We start from the raw sequence: 19911 nt of genomic DNA, 5'->3' as shown, positions 1-19911 counted from the left end.
AGATGGGCCAGACATGCCCTGGAGCCAACCTCCCTTGGACCCTCCCTGGCTGGCCGCACCTGGCTCCGTGCCTGGGGTGGCGCCGTGGCTCAAAGGACATCTGCGAGTTAGCGGGATCCTCTGGCAGGGGGGGTCTGTCAGTCTGGCCTGCGGGGATCTGGCCAAAACTGGCTCTCCAATATCCCCTGAAGGGTCTTGGAGTGCAAGAGGGCACTCTGCAAAGTTGCTGTTGTACAGGGTGTGGAAAACAAACGCAAGTGTGCAGTAAACCACATTCGGGGCTGATAGTGCCCCAGCAACAACATAACCCACGGCTGAAGGTGGAATTGCGTGGCCCTGAGAGGAATCGGGCTCCCTCCTCTCTGGTTTTGGGCCACGTCACCCAAGAACTGCCGGTGCCAAGTCACTGCAGCTCTGCAGCTCCTGCATTGAGCATCTGCCCCCTGGTGGTCAGTGCGTGTCATAGTGACCAGTTGGACGGTTGGACACTTAGCATATTAGCCTTTTATATACAGTCAGTCCTCGGGTTATGTCGGACTCAATGTACATCATTTTGTGATTAAGTTGCCATTTCCCATTTATTTATTAAAAAAAAAAGTTCCATCATTTCGACATATGTATATATGTGCTTTATGTTTTTTATTATTTATTGTTTTACCACAAGTAAAGGTCAGGAATTGTTATCTTTCTTTTAAATTTTTTTTACTGTTTCACTTCATTACTGCTGTGTATGTGCTCCATGTGAGTGACATAGGTGCTTATGTAGGTGGGTTCCGATCTCTGACGTAACCCGAGGACCTACTGTATATATTTTGGATCCTAGGTCCTTATGAAACATGATTTGCAAATATTTTCTCCCATTGTGTGTGGGTTGTTTTTTCCCCCTTTTTTTTCTTCTTTCTGTTTAGTCATTTAATATAAGAGGAGGTCACAAATAAATCCTCCCTCTTTAGATCATGGCAATTTTAATCTGTCCCATAAGCATAGCCACTAAAATCTATTAGGAGAAAATATGGTAGTCAAATGGGAAAATCTTTTCACTTTCTTGAAAGTGTTCCTTGATGCACAAAAGTTTTTAATATTGATGAAGTCTCTAGAATTCTAGTTGCTGCATGAAAGGGAGATAACACTGGAGTTTGGCTTTGTATTTTTGTGGTTGTTGTTAATCCTCACCCTAAGATGTTTTTCCATTGATTTTTTTTTAGAGAGAGTGGAAGGGAGGGGGAAAGACAGAGAGAGAGAAACATCCATGTGAGAGAGACACATCGATTGGTTGCCTCCCACACGCACCCTGACCAAGGCCAGGGATCAAGCTGGCAACCATGGTACGTGCCCTTGACTGGAATCAAAACCAGGACCCTTCAATCTTGACTCAGTCCTTGGCACTATCCACTGAGTCAAACCGGCTAGGGCACTATTTAAATTTTTAATAGATACATGTGTACTCTAAAAGTTTATACTCTCGTCACTAAATATGTGTGCCTTTTTTCCATACCTTCACACATACCGTATATTAGTCGTCCTGTTTTCTGTTTTTTGACAATTTGGCAAGTGAGGTATCTTATTTTAATATGCATTTTTCACTATTAACATTTTTACCACTTATTTACATAATTATTTTTAAATTTTTAATTGATTCTAGAGAGAGAAAGGGAGAGAGAGAGAAATATCAGTTGGTTGCCTCCAACAGGCACCCTGACCAAGGAATAAATTCACAACCTGGGTATGTTCCCTGACTGGGAATTGAACCCATAACCCTTTGAAGCATGGGATGATGCTCCAAACAACTGAGCCACACCGGCCAGTGCTTATTTTCATTATTACATTTGTATTTCTTAAGCCTGCAGTCACTCAGATATATGTTATAGCCTTTGCTTTGTTTTTCTTTTCAATTGTCCACAGCAGATGCTACATTTATGTGCGACAAGCGGTGTAGCAAGAAAAGGTTGTGTGGACGGCATAAATGTAATGAGATATGCTGTGTGGTAAGTGGACTTATCATTAGTCACAGTCAGATTGCATTCATTCAGGAGCTGGGCTTCTGGAAGCCTCGGCCATCTGGAATGCAGCCCAGATTTAGAAATCACTGGAAGGGGCTCCCTGAGCAGGAGTCAGAGAGCTGCCCAATCAAGCTGACCTCAGTCAGGTTAAAATGTCAGTCAGTGGCAACATGGAGGAAGAAAAAGACGAAAGACAGAGGCCTCAGGCCCCAGAGCTCAAGACTGCTAGATGAGCAGTTCTCCACAGGAGATTGTGTGCTGTCTCAGCACACAGACTGGCCTGTGCTTAGTAACTCGGGCTTCAGGTTTCATATACTCCTTGGGTCAAGTTAGTAGGTAAAATGTGTGTGGCATTGTTGAAAGGAGCAAGTTTTAGTTATCTGTAATATTCACTTCTGTGGAACTAAATAAAGAAAACACTTCCTGGCAGTCAGATAACACAGTACCAATAGCAAGGTAATGCACATATACTGGTACATACGTAATACATATATGTGAATGTGTGTATATATAAAAAATACATAATTGTTTTAAATTTTATTGATATGGTGAAGAGTAATAAATTTGTACAGTATATCAAGACTTATTTATAAGCTAGTGTTTGAAGGCTTAAAGACTTCTTGTTATTGAAAATTTCTAACATACACAAAAGTAGAGAAACTATTAGTCCCATATACCCACATCTCCACTAACTCTGCCTCCCCTGATTATTTTGAAGCTAAACTCAGACATCATTTCATTCATAAATATGGAGAGCTTTTATTACTACTTGAGGCCCGGTGCACAAATTCGTGCATGGGTGGGGTCCCTCGGCCTGGCTGCCAATCGGGGCCCATTAGGGCTGGCCTGCGGGGTGGGGGAGGGGGGGCGCGGACCACAGGAGTGCACTGACCACTAGGGGGCAGCTCCTGTGTTGAGCGTCTTCCCCCTGGTGGTCAGTGTGTGTCATAGCAACGGTCGCTTAGGTTTTTATATAAATAATCTATCTATAATTATTATTTATCTTGTTTATGAAAAACAAAACAGAGATAATTTTGTAAACAAATATAATCCTCTTCCTAGGATAAGGAGCACAAATGTCCTTTGATTTGTGGGAGGAAACTTCGTTGTGGCCTTCATAGATGTGAAGAACCTTGTCATCGTGGGAACTGCCAGACATGCTGGCAAGCCAGTGAGTGTCTTCACTGTATACTTTATTATAAGAATTTTCTGGGAATTTAGGCATAATATATTTTGAGAGAATGATATGCTTAGAGTGGTATGAATTACTGAACTAGTAAGTCTTAATATTTCAGATATATTAAGTTTTTTTAAAATGTTATTCCGTGCCCTAGCCAGTTTTTCTCAGTGATTAGAAAGACAGCCTGTAGACCAAAGGGTCCAGAGTTCAATTCTGGTCAAAGGCACATACCTTGGCTGCAGGCTCCTCCCTGGCCCGGGCTGTGATCAGGGCTCGTGCAGGAGGCAACCAATTGATGTGTTTCTCTCACATCGATATTTCTCTCTGTCTTTTTCTCTCTCTTCCACTCTCCCTAAAAAAAAAATCAATGGAAAAATAACCTCAAGTAAAGATTAACCAAAAAAATAATAATAAAAATAAAAAAACTTTAAGAAAAAAAAGTTATTCTTAGTGCTATATTGTCCCTAAATGTATGAAACGTGGGATGTAGGCAATGATCCTAAGATGGAGTCAGGTTCATTAATGGATACCTCTTTTGCTACTTGCTTCTTAAATATTATAGACCCAGGTTCTGTCTTTAGCAATTTTTCTATCAATGATTTTCAACCTTTTTCATTTCATGGCACACATAAGCTAATTACTAAAATTCTGCGTCACACCAAGAAATGTATTATATTTTTTGCCGATCTGACAAAAAATATAGGTATAACTTTGATTGATTTACATACACACAAAAAAGTAGTTACCTACCCTTTTTGCTCCAAAGTGACATTTAAAAAAATCAGGTGCCTATACCTGTTTATAAGAATTTTTGGTACCAACAATTAACCATCAGATGCAACCTTATGCTATGTGACCAATAAGATGCAACTGTATTATTGACCTGTATATTTATGGTCAGGACAGGACATTCACACTGGACAGCTATTGTTGTGTTGGCTGTTGTCATTTTATTATTTGATTATTTGACAATCTAAGGGAAAGGAGGTCAATGCCCCTGACTAAATAGGTATTGCATGTTTTAAAAATTCTTGTAGCACACTGGTTGAAAATACTGCTCTGTATTATTAGCAATAGTTTGCAAACTTTTTGGCCACAGGACTTATTTGCATTCTTAAAAATTATTGAGAACCCTAAAGAACTCTTTTTATGTGAGTTATAGTTATCTATGTTTACCATACGAGGAGCTAAAACGAAGAGATTTTTAAAATATTAACTTCTTTTTTTTTTTTAAATTGTAGTTACCATTGCATGTTAACATAAATAATAATTTTTTAACTATATTTTCAAAAAAATTAGAGTAGATGCTTGATTTAATAGAAGGTAGCCGATTCTCATATCTGCTTCTGTATCAATCTATTGCAATATAGTTGAGGCATATGGAAAAAATCCAGCTTCACACAGTTAGTTGAATAAGTAATTGAGTATTTTAAAACTTTTACAAATAATTGTGGGCATTCTCTTTTGCTATTACACCAAAACTTAACTTCATTTCAGAAAGTACTTAAGTCAATGTTTTTGTTTTTATTCTCGGTCACATTGAAATTCATTGGTTTTTCTTGTATTTTGAATGGATCTTTTACCCATGCGTGACTTCACAATGTCATACATTGATCATTTGGAAAAGAGTTGTTCACTGGGTTATGCATATCTTTGAAGTGTTGACAAATTTTGTGTTACACTGTTAAAAACTCACGACTATAATTATCATCAGAAAACTCTTAGGAAAAGTATTAGCAAATTGTCAAGCTCATCATAGTGGTAATTAAATATTTTCAAATATTCTATTTTTATTCAAAAGCTTGAATTTTATCGTTGGCAGCAAAGTCATTTTTCATAAAGTGACAGGCTCACTTTGTTCATTTTTTATAAACTGTCTGCCAAATACCCAAGTCTGAATAACCATAGTTTGTCAGTCATTGTTTCAAGTAAAAATGGTGTTCTGTGTAAAAAAAAAAAAAAAGTGTGTGTGTGTGGGGGGGTCAGTTGGGAAAAAGGAGACATATGTAAAACTTTAGACAAAAAAAAAAAAGTTACTTTAGCTCACAACCCAGAGAAGTGCAATTCTTCAAAAAACAAAACCCATTTTTTGTTTGTTTGTTTGTTTGTTTGTTTTAAATCCTCACCTAAGGACATGTTTTTATTGATTTTAGAGAGAGGAAAGGAGAGACTCACACACACACACACACACACACACATTGATGTGAGAGAGAACCACCTATTGTGACCCTCCTATACTTCCCCCAACCAGGGATTGAACCTACAACGTAGGTATGTGACCCTGACTGGGAATCAGCCAGCAACCTTTTGGTATATGGAACAATGCTCCAATCAACTGAGCACCTGGCCAGGGCACAACCCGAGTTTTTTGTGTGCAGCAAAAGTGCATTATATGCAGATTCTCCATTTTATTCCACAGAATATTAACATATACATATTCAAGATTCAAGGATGGTTTTTTTTGTTTGTTTTTTTGCTGCTTCATCAAGAACTTTCTTAAGTGAAACTGACATTAAGTACTTGTCAGTGAAAAATACAATGATTACAGTTTGATCCTGCAGCCTTGATTTGCACTAAGGCCCTGGCAGGTTTTTTGTTTTTGCACCAACATAGTAGAAAAAGTAAATAATATCTTAGTATTATTATGAAAATAATTTTGACCTTGTGGACTTATTGAAAGACTCTCAGGGATCCCTAGGGATCAACAGGGCACTTTTAGAACTGCTGCATTAAAAGATTGGCCTAAGCCCAGCCTGGTATGGCTCAGTGGTTGAGCGTTGACCCAGGAACCCACAAGTCACTGGTTCAATTCCCAGTCAGGGCACATGCCTGGGTTGCGGGCTCAGTCGCCGGTAGGGGGGCGTGCAGGAGGCAGCCAATCAATGATTCTCTCTTATCATTGATGTTTCTCTCTCTCTCAGTCCCTCTCCCTTCCTCTCTGAAATCAATAAAATAAAATTAAAAAAAAGATTGGCCTAAGTCAGATTTCCCATAATTATGTCTTCTCTAGAATGCTAGGCTCATCTCATTTCAAAAAGGCATTGAGTCAGTGTTTTGTTACAGATCACACACATGGAGTTCTACAGAAAAACATACATGGCCCCCTTTACCCAGCTATTTCACATATATCAGCTCATCCTCACAATAATTTTGTTGAGTGAATAGGTAAAAGTTTGGTATCCTCATTTGACCAAAAAGCTCAGAGGGACTTGCCCACAGTCCCTGAGCAAATAAATAATAGGTCTAGAACTAGGAGCCTAAGTCTCCTGACTGTATTTACAGGGCTCTTTCTACCACAGTGTCTAACCTTTGAAGGGTTTGCTGGAGAGTGTTGACTAGAAAAGAGCAGTGGTAGATTCTAGAGGTTCCAGCGTTTCCAAACTCTAGTGTCCCAGTTGAGAACCATGATCAAAAGGCCTGGCCTCTATCAAGACCCCGAGTTGGAGAACTGGTTCCCCTTGGGATCTATGGGTTAAGTGGGCTGCTTCTTAGAACTGTCCCGTGTGAGCTCTCATTTTGATTTGGCTTATAACCTGTGCCTAATAAACTCACATGTAGCTCTGTGCTTCATTTCAACTTTATATGTCAAGCACCATCGATGTTGATTATACTATGAAAAATTTTTTTAATTGCTTCAGTGATTCTCTGAGGTTTATATTAAATGTATATTTTTGTATGTTTGTTACTGTGCTCTCATAATCTCTATCATTTTCCTAACCAAAAGAGTTAAAGAGCTGTACCTTTAGTGGAAGTCTCATGTTGTTCTCTCAAAAAGAGATGGCCTATAGATCTATTGTTTATAAAATACATATAACACTGTCTTAAGCTCATGGTCTTAGAGTTCATTGTAGATAAAAATGAAACACTTTATATCTGTCTGCTCCACACTTTTCACAAAATAAAAACTTAAAAAATAAAAAGTAGCCTAGCCCTAGCCAGTTTGGCTCAGTGGATAGAGCATCATCCTATGGACTGAAGGGTCGTTTGATTCCAGTCAAGGGCACGTACCTCGGTTGCAGGCTCCCGGCCCTGGTTGGGGGCATGCGGGAGCAACCAATCGTTGTGTCTCTCTCACATCAGTGTTTTTCTCTCTCTCTCTCCCTCTCCCTTCCACTCTCTTTAAAAATCAATGGAAAAAATATCCTTAGGTGAGGATTTAAAAAAAAAAATAGTAGCCTATTCTCCTCTAGAAATATAAGCCCCCAAAAGAAAAAAAAAGTGTGTGTGTGTGTGTGTGTGTAATATGTGTGTGCTCATCCCAAACTCATGAAGGGTTATTTTGTTTCACCCGCTGCTCCACCAGGTTTTGATGAATTATCCTGCCACTGTGGTGCATCAGTGATCTACCCTCCAGTTCCCTGTGGTACCAGGCCCCCTGTGTGTACCCAAACCTGTGCCAGAGTCCATGATTGTGACCATCCAGGTGGGTCCCATCCCCTTGCCTCCACACCTTCCAGCCTTCTCACACCGTGTCATTTAGAATGTTGCATGATGGTCTTCACTGTTCTGAGGTCATGCTGTGATGGCACCCCTTGCCCCCACAGTTGCTCAGAAGCTGCTTCTGTGAAGATGGGTCTGTGATTGGATGTCAAACACACCTGAAAGGCCAGGAGAAGCCCTCACTGGTCTTGTCTTTCAGGGACATTTTTTTCTTTCCTTGTGACCTCCACTTTTGGTGCATATTTCAAAGTTGAGCATCTTTTTACAAAATTAAAAGTAACGAGTTTTGTTGTTGTTATAGAAGCAATATATGTTTATTATATAAAAAGAAAGAAAAAAGATAAAGTCAAAACATTGAAATATCATTTAAGTCTTCTTTTAGGAATTAAACTTAGTGTGTATTTTGGGGGATCTTTTTTTTTTTTCTTTTTTTAAAATATATTTTATTGGTTTTTTACAGAGAGGAAGGGAGAGGGATAGAGAGTCAGAAACATCGATTGAGAGAGAAACATCGATCAGCTGCCTCCTGCACACCCCCCACTGGGGATATGCCCGCAACCAAGGTACATGCCCTTGACTGGAATCAAGAACCTGGGACCCTTTGGTCCGCAGGCCAACGCTCTATCCACTGAGCCAAACCGGTCAGGGCTGGGAATCTTTTTTCATGGGCAAAATACATATTTGTTTTTTCCCCTTTAAAATAAAGGTGGGATTCTACTGAACTTTCTCTCTCTCTCTTTTTTTTTTTTAACCCTCACCAAGGTTATTTTTTCCCATTGATCTTTAGAGAGAGAGAGTGAAAGGAGGGAGGGAGGGACGGGTAGGAAAAGAGAGAGAGTGTGTGAGAGAGAGAGAGAGAGAGAGAGAGATCGAGAGATCGCTTCCACATGCCCCAACCAGGGCTAGGGATCGAACCTGCAACTGAGATACATGCTGTGCCCTTGACCGGGAATCAAACCCAAACCTCTCGGTCCACAGGCTGATACTCTAACCGACTAGGGTTGAACTTACTCATTTTAACTAGCATTTTCCCTTATTGTAATTTTAGCCTTTCTCCTTATCAATTAATATTTTTTACAAATAGATTTTTCAATGGCAGTGGAGTGTTCTGTTGCATAGATGGACCATAACTTATGTTGCTGGACATTTAAACTGTTTCCAGTTTCTCTCTAATGGTCTGCTACAGACACCAGGCCAAAAGCTACTTATCATCACCCATGTTTTCATATCTATTTAGTCTTGTCACTGGCTTTCCTCTAGGACAGCGGTTCTCAACCTGTGGATCGCGACCCCTTTGGCGGTCGAACAACCCTTTCACAGAGGTCGCCTAAGACCATCCTGCATATCAGATATTTACATTGCAATTCATAACAGTAACAACATTACAGTTATGAAGTAGCAACGAAAATAATTTTATGGTTGGGTCACAACATGAGGAACTGTATTGAAAGGGCCAGAAGGTTGAGAACCACTGCTCTAGGACCATATGAGGTCCATCATTTCATTTAACCAAGACCCAGGGGCAAACCTGAAATTACTCAGGTCACCAGATTTGATGGTGACTTTGGCCATCTGATTCATACTGACAATTAGACAACTAGCTCTCAATTTTTAAGTTAATAAAGTAAAACAGAATTAAGTACATTCTTTTAAAAAAATATATTTCTTTATTGATTTCAGAAAGGAAGGGAGAAGGAGAGAGAGAGAGAAACATCAATGATGAGAGAGAATCATTGATCGGCTGCCTCCTGCACGCCCCCTACTGGGGATCGAGCCCGCAACCCAGGCATATGTCCTTGGCCAGAATCCAACCTGGGACCCTTCAGTGGCCAGAATCCAACCTGGGACCCTTCAGTCCGCAGGCTGACGCTCTATCCACTGAGCCAAGCCAGCTAGGGCTAAGTAAATTCTTTGTTTTATTTTATGTTATTTCTTTTTCCATCACCATTTATCCCTCCACCTACCAGTACTTTTTGAAGTGAAAAGTTTCTTCCCTGAGGATCTTAGGATGGCCCTCCCAGCTTAGTTTGCAAGCCCCTGCTGTGGTGTTTACACCAGCATGAAGTAAATGCTCAAGCCAGTTCTCACCCACTCCTCCTTTACACTCATTAGCAGATGTTACAGCTGGAGTCCAAAGCCTGTTGGTTAATGTCCATAGTATGAACTTAACCGTTTGTGAATTTTGTTGTTTTAGCCTACTTTTGTTGAGCATTCCTTTAACTTTTTTTGAGTGATTGTGGTATATCCAATATGCTGTGAGACACAGAGGGAGATTTAGAGGAAGAAAAAATATCCCATGACCTTGAGATTCTTACATTCTCCCTGAGAGGAAGAGGATGGTAATTAAGTACACATGGCACAACTAATTATTGCATGAAGATGGGCCAGATAACATGGCAGTAAGCCATCCACGTAAGAACTAAGACATTGGGGGGTGTCAGAGAGCTCAGGGCAGGGTGTGGTCAGCTAAGGAAGGCTTTGTTGTAGGACATGAGTTTGGATGAACTGCCTCTTATAGGCAGCAAGGAAATTGAAAGGGGTCAGCGGAAGCATGTTAGGTGGATGAGTAACAAAGGTGTCTGAGCAGAAGTGAGCAGTTGCTGTGTAAGGTAGAGCCAAAAGAATAAGTAGAATGGACAGACCATAGGGCTGTGCTAAGTACTCAAAGTGTAAAAGTTCCCTATCATATGCCATTATAACATGTAATAATTTATGTGGCTTTATTTAACCACTATTTCTAATTTTTCCTTTCTCTTTCTATAGTATATCATTCTTGTCATAGCGAAGAGAAGTGTCCGCCTTGTACTTTCCTAACTCAGAAATGGTGCATGGGCAAACATGAGGTAAGTTTTCTCTGTCATGTTCATTATTCCAGCCAGAGACTTATTTTTATTGAATTACTTTGAGTTGTTAGTCTCATTTTTTCTCAAAATTAATACTCCCAAGAAGCAGAGGTTTGCTATTGACACTTAAAAAAAAAAAATTAAGGTATGCCCTAGCTCAGTGATGGCGAACCTATGACACGTGTGTCAGAGGTTACACGCGAACTCATTTTTTTGGATGATTTTTCTTTGTTAAATGGCATTTAAATATATAAAATAAATATCAAAAATATAAGTCTTTGTTTTACTATAGTTGCAAATATCAAAAAATTTCTATATGTGACACGGCACCAGAGTTAAGTTAGGGTTTTTCAAAATGCTGACCTGCCGAGCTCAAAAGGTTCGCCATCACTGCCCTAGCTGGCTGGTTTGGCTCAGTGGATAGTGTCGGCCTGCAGACTGAAGGATCCCAGGTTCGATTCCGGTCAAGGGCATGTACCTTGGTAGCAGGTTCCCCAGCCCTGGTTGGGGTGTGTGCAGAAGGAACCAATCGGTGTGTCTCTCTCACATTGATGTTTCTCTCTGTCTTTCCCTCTCCCTTCAACTCTCTCTAAAAATCAATGGAAAAATATCCTTGGTTGAGGATTAACAGTAAAAAATATAAAAGGAAAAGGAAAAAAGTATATAAAAGTATATTAAGGTATGCTTTGCATAACTATATACTACACACACACACGAAATAACATCCTAAAGGGTAATGAGAATATAGCCAAGTCATTAGGGGAGGGGACAACAGGGGGCACTTAATGTGCAAAAATTACCTCCAGCACCCTGGTAGTAGAGTAGGAAAGTGTTTAATGATCAGGAACTATAATCTACCAAAATACTGATTCCAAAGTGTTACAAGCATGTACACCCTAGACTTCAGAGTCCTCTTCAAAAGTGATAATTATATGTCACTGGAGTCAAAGTATGTTTCTCATTTTGAGAATTCTTGAAAGAATTTGAGTGATTATATAAAAGTAACCTTTGGTTCCCTAGGAATACAATTTCTGCATCTTTTTCCTGGAGTGAGGAATCCTAGAAGGAGGCATTTCTAAGAAAAAATGAGTTGGGAGTTACAATGGCCAATTGACTTAATTTTTTAAATGACAGAGTTGTCTAAAGTTGTGGAGACTATGAGTTAGGAGATAGGAGGAGAGTTGAATATTTAATTATATGTAACAGTCCTGCCTTGGCCAGGTAGCTCAGTTGGTTAGAGTGTCATCCCAATATGCTAAGGTTGTGGGTTTGATTTCCTGTTCAAGGCACATACAAAAATCAACCAATGAATGCATAAATAAGTGGAATAACAAATATCTATCTCTCTCTCTCTCTCTTCCAAATCAATAAAAACACAACAACACACAAACAGCCCTACCAGCAGCTTGAAGCCATGGGCCATCAGTGCCCCAGCTCTCAGGATTTGTCTGTCAACTTAGTGCCCTAGGGAAAAGATTGTCTGATCCCCCAGTTGGTCACAGCATTTCAAATACTCCTAGTTATGTGGCTTCATATGCTTATTACCCACCTTGGGAAGTTTATATCCCAAGTCATACCTGGCTGTTCCCATATATCCTTTTGTATATTAACAAGCATTATTAAATAAGGTTCATATTTGTTTTTTAACTAAACTTTCAGACTTTGAAAAGTCGCCTAATTTTTTTCAGATAAAAATTACTTTTTGAAAAAAATGTTCTTGTCCAGCCAGCATGGTTCAATGGTTGAGCATCGACCTGTGAATCATGCCCAGGTTGTGAGCTTGATCCCCAGTGTGGGGCGTGCAGAAGGCAGCTTTCTCTTCATCATTGATGTTTCTATCTCTCCTACCCTCTCTGAAAACAATAAAAATATATTTTTTCAAAAAAAAAAAAAGAAAAGATGTTCTTTTTGAAAGTTTAGAAATGTCTAGATAGAAAGTTAAAACTCACCCCAAATCCCACATGGAGATGAAAAAAATCTGACTACTTCCTTCTCTCCTAGTTACGAAGCAACATCCCGTGTCACCTGGTTGATATCTCTTGCGGATTACCCTGCAGTGCTGCGCTACCGTGTGGGATGCACAGGTGTCAGAGACTCTGTCACAAAGGAGAGTGTCTTGTGGATGAGGCTTGCAAGCAGCCCTGCACCACCCCCAGAGCTGACTGTGGCCACCCCTGCATGGCACCCTGCCACCTCAGCTCACCCTGCCCCGTGACTGCTTGCAAAGCCAAGGTGTGTATTCCCAGCTCCAGGTGCAGCATAGACTCTGGTTCTCAGGCTGCTAATGAGTCTAGAACTGCCTGTAGCGGCACCTGGGCATGCACCTTATCAGAGGTCATTGGTTGCAAGAAACTGCAAGTTAAGTTAGCAAGAGAAAGGTGGAATAAATTGCATCGATTTCTGTCGGCCCACCTTGAAATGGCCTTTTAAATATATAAAGGTCTGTTTTGTGCAAGATGTTTTGCTAGGTGTTGGGACTATACCAGTGAATGGGAGACACATGATCCCTTCTGTTAGATGAGTCAGATAATTAATTACTCAATTAATTATGATTGGTGTCAAGAAGGAGTATTACACCCGTGTAGAGGGAGCTATGAGAGTATGTGAGACGGGGACTAACATGGTCTGAGGGATTAAGCAAGGCCCCCCTGAGGACGTGAAAGCAGTGGGATGAGGAATAGTTGGTTAGGCCTTGACTGGTTCTGGGTCAGATGTGTGTCTCTGGTTCAGTGGTAAAAACTCCATTCTATGCCTGTCCTTTCAGGTGGGGTTAAGGATAAGAGTAGTTCCCAGAAAGGGGCATCTCAGCTACCACTTAGATTGCAGTGAGGCTGACTTCCTCCATCTCGGAGGGCAGCCACTCACTGTCTCTCTCTTTGCCATGGTTTGATTTGAGAGAGGCTTTAAAAGGGAAAGCTGCCTATTCACATGGTTGCCATGTACTAAATGTCTCTCCATGTTAATCTTCTTTCAGATTGAGCTGCAGTGTGAATGTGGACGAAGAAAAGAGATCATGATTTGCTCTGAAGCATCCAGTACTTATCAAAGGTTAGTGCTACCTAAATGGTAACAATTGGTGGATCTAAGTAAAGGGAATACACGTGTTTATTGTAGGATCCTTGCAACTTTTGTAAAAGTTGGAAAGTTTTTAAGAAAATTTTCTTGAATTTCATTTTTCTGGTTCAAAGAAAAGGTTCTGCTTTATGTACCTTTCCTTCCTGAACTTTAATTTATAAAATAACCTCTTTATTTCTCCTCCTCCTTCTTCCCCTCTCTCTCCCTTTTGGTCTTATTACACCATGAAATCAGAAGGGAAGATGTCCTGAAGTTATTTTAATGCCCTACCAGTTGTGGTGGCACAGCTAGGACCAAGTCCTGTGTTCTTCCCCTGGGGTGGGGGTTTCTGACTGTCTTTGTAGCCTCCAGAAATCTTGGGACCCATGTGTTCACACAGGGATTTGAGTACAGAAGTGGAAGTGTTAGGAATGGATGGTTGTGTGCCATGGATACAGAGATGTGCCATGGAGATAGGACTTTAGGAGTATGCAGACTACAGAGAGTGGCAGTGTTGGGATACCCCCAGAGTCCCAGGCATTGCCCTGGATGTTCAAGGGAGCACTGAGGAGTGGATTGTCTCATAGTTTCCTGTGGAGCTAGCTGCTTGGAATCTGATTGAGAAGATATGCCATCAGCATGTAAGTAGTTTATAATAGATGGGTTTTCAGGTCACACAAATTGTTGAGTGATAGATATGCCTTGAAAGAAGTCTTCTGTGTGCCTAGTACAGTGATGGCGAACCTTTTGAGCTCGGCATGTCAGCATTTTGAAAAACCCTAACTTAACTCTGGTGCCGTGTCACATGTAGAAATTTTTTGATATTTGCAACCATAGTAAAACAAAGACTTATATTTTTGATATTTATTTTATATATTTAAATGCCATTTAACAAAGAAAAATCAACCAAAAAAATGAGTTCGCGTGTCACCTCTGACACACGTGTCATAGGTTTGCCATCACTGGCCTAGTATGAGGAGGTTCTTGTGAAACTGCAATGCCTTTTCTTTCCTTTCTTTTTTATACTTCAGAATAGCTGCTATTTCCATGGCCTCTAAAATAACAGACATGCAGCTTGGAGATTCAGTGGAGATCAGCAAGTTAATTACTAAGAAGGAAATTCACCAAGCCAGGTAATTTTTTTTTTTTTAATCTTCACCTGAGGATATTTTTCCATTGATTTTTAGAGAGAGTGGGAGAGAGAGGGAAGGACAGAGAGAAATCTTGATTTGAGAGAAACACATCAATTGGTTGCTTCCTGCACGCGCCCCAACCAGGGCCTGGGCCAGGGCCCAGGACGGGGAGGAGCCCTTGACCCCGGGACCCTTCGGTCTGCAAGCCGGCATTCTATCCACTGAGCCACACTGGCTAGAGCAAGCCAGGTAATTTAAAAATGTGTGGCTATGCCTTCTTTCTCCTATTAGGCTTAATTTCCAAAGGGCCAGAACAATTCATTTCTCAGTACCTCACAGAAAAGCCATGTACACAAAGGTATTCAACAAACCTTTAATATTAAGAGTTACACACAATCCAATCCAATGAATTCTACTCAGTGTATAGCTGAGCCTAGAAGAGACTTTTCCAGGCCTCACTCCAGCCAGTAGCCAGAGGAAGCAGAAGCGCCCGACCCACTGGAGAACAGAGAACCAGAGTGGTAGCTATGTCAGGAGGTGGAGGTGGGGCTGTCAGAGGGGTACTGGGAGCATTTTTGAGGACTGAGCAGGCAGGGGACACTCTGAGGCCCTTCTGAGGATTCCTCAATTTTCATAACTCAGAGGCCTGCCCACCCATCCTTGACAAGGACCTCATCCAGCCATCCTCTGGCCTAGAGTCTGCTCTGTTTCCAGGTTGACTAATAACTAAGATCTTATTACTAGCTAGAAACTTTGAAACCTGTGCCCTGACTTTTTTTTTTTTCATTTACTTCCCAAGGCTGGAATGTGATGAGGAGTGTTCAGCCTTAGAAAGGAAAAAGTAAGTAATGTCAACTGCTGTTCACCTAATTGTCCTTAAGCTCTGTGAAACTAGTGGGAGGAAGCGACCCTTCAACATTCACTCGCTCCTGCTCTGCGTATTTTCCTGCTATTGGAGAGCAAGAGAAATTTGATCATCAAGAATTGAAGTATCTAAGGATAAAGTACTTAACGCGATTTCAGCATATTTCTGAAACATGAGCTCGTATGGTTTCGGGCACGGTATAAACATCACATGCACAGCATGCTTATCCATGACTAGCAGACTTCCTGATTCCACTGGAGAAAAGAGGCTTAAAATTATTATTTTTTTTTTTGAGGCTTAAAATTTTTTAGTGAACTTATATGTTGAAGTATAATATATATGTAGAAGATCAGAAGTATATAGATCAGTGAGTCATCACAAAGTAAATACAGTGTTATAATCAGCACCAGGTCAAGAAATGGAAAATTGCCAGAATCCTCTCTGTACTCCACAGAGATATATAACCTCTTATTCTGACTTCTGACACTTTAGTTTAGTTTTGTCTGTTTTTGAAATTTATATAAATGATGAAATCATATAGCTTGCATTAGTTTTGTCTGGCTTCTTTCATTACATTTGTGACATTCATCCCTGTTGTTGCATCTAGCAGTACTTTGTTCACTTTCATTCCCACTTATTTTATTGTATCAATATATCATAATCTTTTCTACCATTAATAGATATCTGTGTTATCAGCATTGGGCTATTACAAATAATGTTCTGTAAAAAACATTCTTGGTTTGGTGCATACATGTATTTGTTTCTATTGAATATAAACCTAGGAGTAGAATTGCTTATTAACCCTTTGAGTGCCAACCAGTATCCTAGGAACTATGCTAAAATTGCCAAGGCATTTTTGCTGATTTTACAGCAGTTTAGGAAAAAAATTATGAATCGCAAGTAAATGAAGTTACATATTCAAAAACTTAAGGAAACCTTTACTACATTTTGTTTTCATCTTTGACATATATTGTTTGCTGATTGTATTATAAAATACTAGTAGAAAAAAAATTTGAACAAAACATATAATGTTAAAGCGCTCCCGGCACTTTTGGCGAAAGACAGGAGGAGCGCGATCGCGCTCCCCGGCACTCTAGGGATTAATAGGGTATGCATATGTTCAGCTTTATTCATTTCTGCCAAACAGTGTCCAAAATGGTTGTACCAATTACACTCTCACCAGCAGGGTCATAGTTCTTATTGCTTCTTTTTTTTTTTTTTAAATTCTCACCTGAGAATATTTTTTTCATTGATCTTTAGAGAGAGAGTGGAAGGGAGGGAGGAGGGGGAGAGAGAGGGAAACATTGATGTGAGAGAGACATATCAACTGGTTGCCTCCCACATGTGCCCAACCAGGACATGGAATCTAACCTGCAACCGAGGTACGTGCCCTTGACCCTTGGTTCGAGGGCCAACGCTCTAACCACTGAGGAAAACTGGCCAGGGCTGCTCTACATTTTTGTTAGCTCCTAGAATTGTCAGTATTTTTACTTTAATCCATTCCTCATGGATGTATAGCCTGCTGTTAATGAGCTTTTAACTTATATTTACCTGATGACCAGTGAAATTGAGACCTTTTCCTATGTTTATTAGTCATTTGGATGTTGTCTTTTATGAAGTGCCTACTCAAGTCTTTTACATAGTTTTAAGTTGTGTTGTCTGGCTTTTTTCATATTGTTTAGTAGGAGTTCTTTATATATTTTGGATATGAGACCTTTGTTGGTTTTATATATTGTATTTTTTCATACTTCCTGCCTTTTCACTCTCTTCATGGTATCTTGATAAACAGAAGTTTCTTTTTTTTTAAATATATTTTATTGATTTTTTACAGAGAGGAAGGGAGAGGGATAGAGAGTTAGAAACATTGATGAGAGAAAAACATTGATCAGCTGCCTCCTGCACACCCCGCACTGGGGATGTGCCCGCAACCAAGGTACATGCCCTTGACCGGAATCGAACCTGGGACCCTTCAGTCCGCAGGCCGACGCTCTATCCACTGAGCCAAACCGGTTAGGGCAAACAGAAGTTTCTAATGTTAAGGTAGTCCAGTTTATCAGTCTTTTCCTTAATGAGTAGGGCTTTTTATGTCCTATTTAAGAAATATTTGTCTGTCTCCGGTCATGATGACATTCTTTGTTACTGTCTAGAAGCTGTATTATTTTACCTTTAACATTTAGAACTATAGTTGACCTAGACTGATTTGATGATCATGGTATATGAGGAGGGGTGGTCATAATTCAGTGTTTTTTCATATGAATATTCATTTGACCAGTACCATTTAACAAGACATTCTTTTTTCAGTGCTCTGTAGTGCTACCTTTATTTTATTTAATGAGGGATGAGATTTAAGTAAATTTCGGGATATACATAGTTAGAAGATTATGCATTATTAAAACAGTATGTGTGAAAACTAAACAGTAATATGAGAAAAGCTAATCACATAATGATAGGGGAGAAAAAGAGGCAAAGTTTTATATGCACTGATTGCATTGTATTTATTGGGAGGGAAATCTAAAAGGAAATGTACAAAAATGCAGTGCTTATGTTGTTAACAGGATTATTTTCCAGACTTCTATAATGTGATGTTAATTTTAATATTTATAGGTCTACTTAATGTTTAGGTGAAATCTCATCCCTCATTGACTGTTTCCAGTACTCTCAAACCCCCAGCCTTCTTTTCACCAAAAAATCTAAGTCCCCAATGTTATCCTGTGGCTTGCTTGGACCCACATAGATCTGTCTTGTTTATTTTCTTCTATGAAGACAATACTATATTTTGTCCCAAGTTGTTACTATTCTTTCCTTAATAATCGGGTTTACCAAAATGAGATCATCCTATATAATAAAAGCGTAGTATGCAAATTGTCCTGGTCGAATTTCCAGGAGGTCTTCTGGGAGTTCGACCAGGGGGCGGGGCCGTCAGGGGGAAGGGAGGGCGGCCGGCAGCTGCTAAGGACCCTACCAGTGCACACATTTTATGCATGCACTGGGCCTCTAGTTAATGTATAAAGAACTTGGGACATGGTGAGCACTTTGTGTTACTATAAGATAGTTTCCCCCTCCTTTCCTTTTATTTACATATTCTTCTCTTATTTTTAGGCAGTTAGCAGAGGCATTTCATATCAGTGATGATTCTGATCCTTTCAATGTACGTTCTTCAGCATCAAAATTTAGTGACAGTTTGAAAGAAGATGCCAGGTATGTAACTTGTTACCGACTTTCTTGATTGTGGCTTAAAGAATGTTTGGTCTTTTAAGATAGAACTAATATGTACTCCTGTGATTGAGCGAGTTAAAGTTTATATATCTATTACAGGATATTATATGATGTTTAATAAAAATCCTTCTCTTGGTTTCTCAGAACTATCCCTTGAAGAATTGAACTGTGTGTGTGTGTGTCCGTCCGTGTGTCCCCTATGGCAGGTGTTTGGGCCTCCTCAGGGCTGGACTAGCCTAAACACTGGCCAAATGCCAACTCTGTCCACCCAGGTCTCAGTCACATGGGGCCTCACTTGGGCAGTAACAGCTCTTATTGTCCACTTATCTCCTAGCCCTCTGATGGCTATTTCTTCTTCCATCTTCTCCTTTCTCATATTTGTTTTCTCTTTCTTAGTTCAGTAATAATCAACATTCTGTTATCTGACAATTCCTGACCTCTGCAGTTTTTTTGCTCACATTGTCCATTATAGTTCATTTAGTTCACTTACCCTCTGTCCCCACTTTATAGGCAGAAAGGGTGGGCAGGAGGGATTTTCAAAGAGCAGAAACAGATGAAGTTAACTGTCATGATTTCTCATTTCAGGAAGGACCTAAAGTTTGTCAGTGACGTTGAGAAGGAAATGAAAGCCCTTGTGGAAGCCGTGGATAAGGTTGAAGTCAAAACATACCATTGGACATATCTCTGAGGCCAGCTTGATAAAAAATCAAGTCCCAGAAACACTCTTGGTATAGAGTAGTTGTAGAAAAGTCACAACTTCCTTTTAAGGATTCTTGCCTTTCCCAAAAGCCCAGCCATAATAATATCCACAGAACCCCTGTCCTGGTTTAGGAAAGATATCTGCAGTAAAATTACATGTAAATAAACATCCTAGTTCATTGCCTAAGGGTGGGTGAAGAAACCTGGACGAGGGCTTTCAATAGTGATAGTTGAAAGACTATGTGAGATACTTAGGGAGACGTGCTGGGCCCTCAGATCTCTGAAGGGCTGTTGTATAATAGGACACACTAGTTCTTTATTACTCCAAAAGCAGAAAAGAAATCCTTGGGTAAAAGTAAAAAGATGGCTGACTAGAGCTGAAGAGTAACGGCATAGACTTTTTTAGGAGTCTCAGGCGTGTGAGGCCTCACCCAGCCGGCATGGCTCAGTGTTTGAGTGTCGACCTATGAACCAGGAGGTC

General features: G+C 40.1%; 1 protein-coding gene across 5 annotated transcripts in view; it reads left to right on the top strand.

Moving 5' to 3' along the window:
- The window catches only part of NFX1 (nuclear transcription factor, X-box binding 1), a 56947-nt gene that overhangs the window by 31212 nt on the left and 5824 nt on the right, over positions 1-19911 (top strand). For 3 of the 5 annotated variants that reach the window (XM_014534248.1, XM_005859544.2, XM_014534251.1), the window contains exons 12-21: positions 1906-1985; positions 3063-3171; positions 7484-7603; positions 10384-10463; positions 12465-12695; positions 13438-13511; positions 14549-14650; positions 15450-15491; positions 18615-18713; positions 19317-19383. In XM_014534248.1, the coding sequence (XP_014389734.1) occupies positions 1906-1985; positions 3063-3171; positions 7484-7603; positions 10384-10463; positions 12465-12695; positions 13438-13511; positions 14549-14650; positions 15450-15491; positions 18615-18713; positions 19317-19383 (1004 nt within the window). Of the gene's footprint in view, positions 1-1902; positions 1986-3062; positions 3172-7483; positions 7604-10383; positions 10464-12464; positions 12696-13437; positions 13512-14548; positions 14651-15449; positions 15492-18614; positions 18714-19316; positions 19384-19911 lie in introns of all 5 variants that reach the window. The other 2 variants (XM_014534249.1, XM_014534250.1) reach the window with 2 other exon arrangements.

Source organism: Myotis brandtii, unplaced genomic scaffold (genome assembly GCF_000412655.1).
Source record: "Myotis brandtii unplaced genomic scaffold, ASM41265v1 scaffold1270, whole genome shotgun sequence".
In the NCBI taxonomy this organism is placed as follows: domain Eukaryota; kingdom Metazoa; phylum Chordata; class Mammalia; order Chiroptera; family Vespertilionidae; genus Myotis; species Myotis brandtii.
Note: the sequence above shows the minus strand (reverse complement) of the source record. Positions and strands in the feature narration are given on the sequence as shown.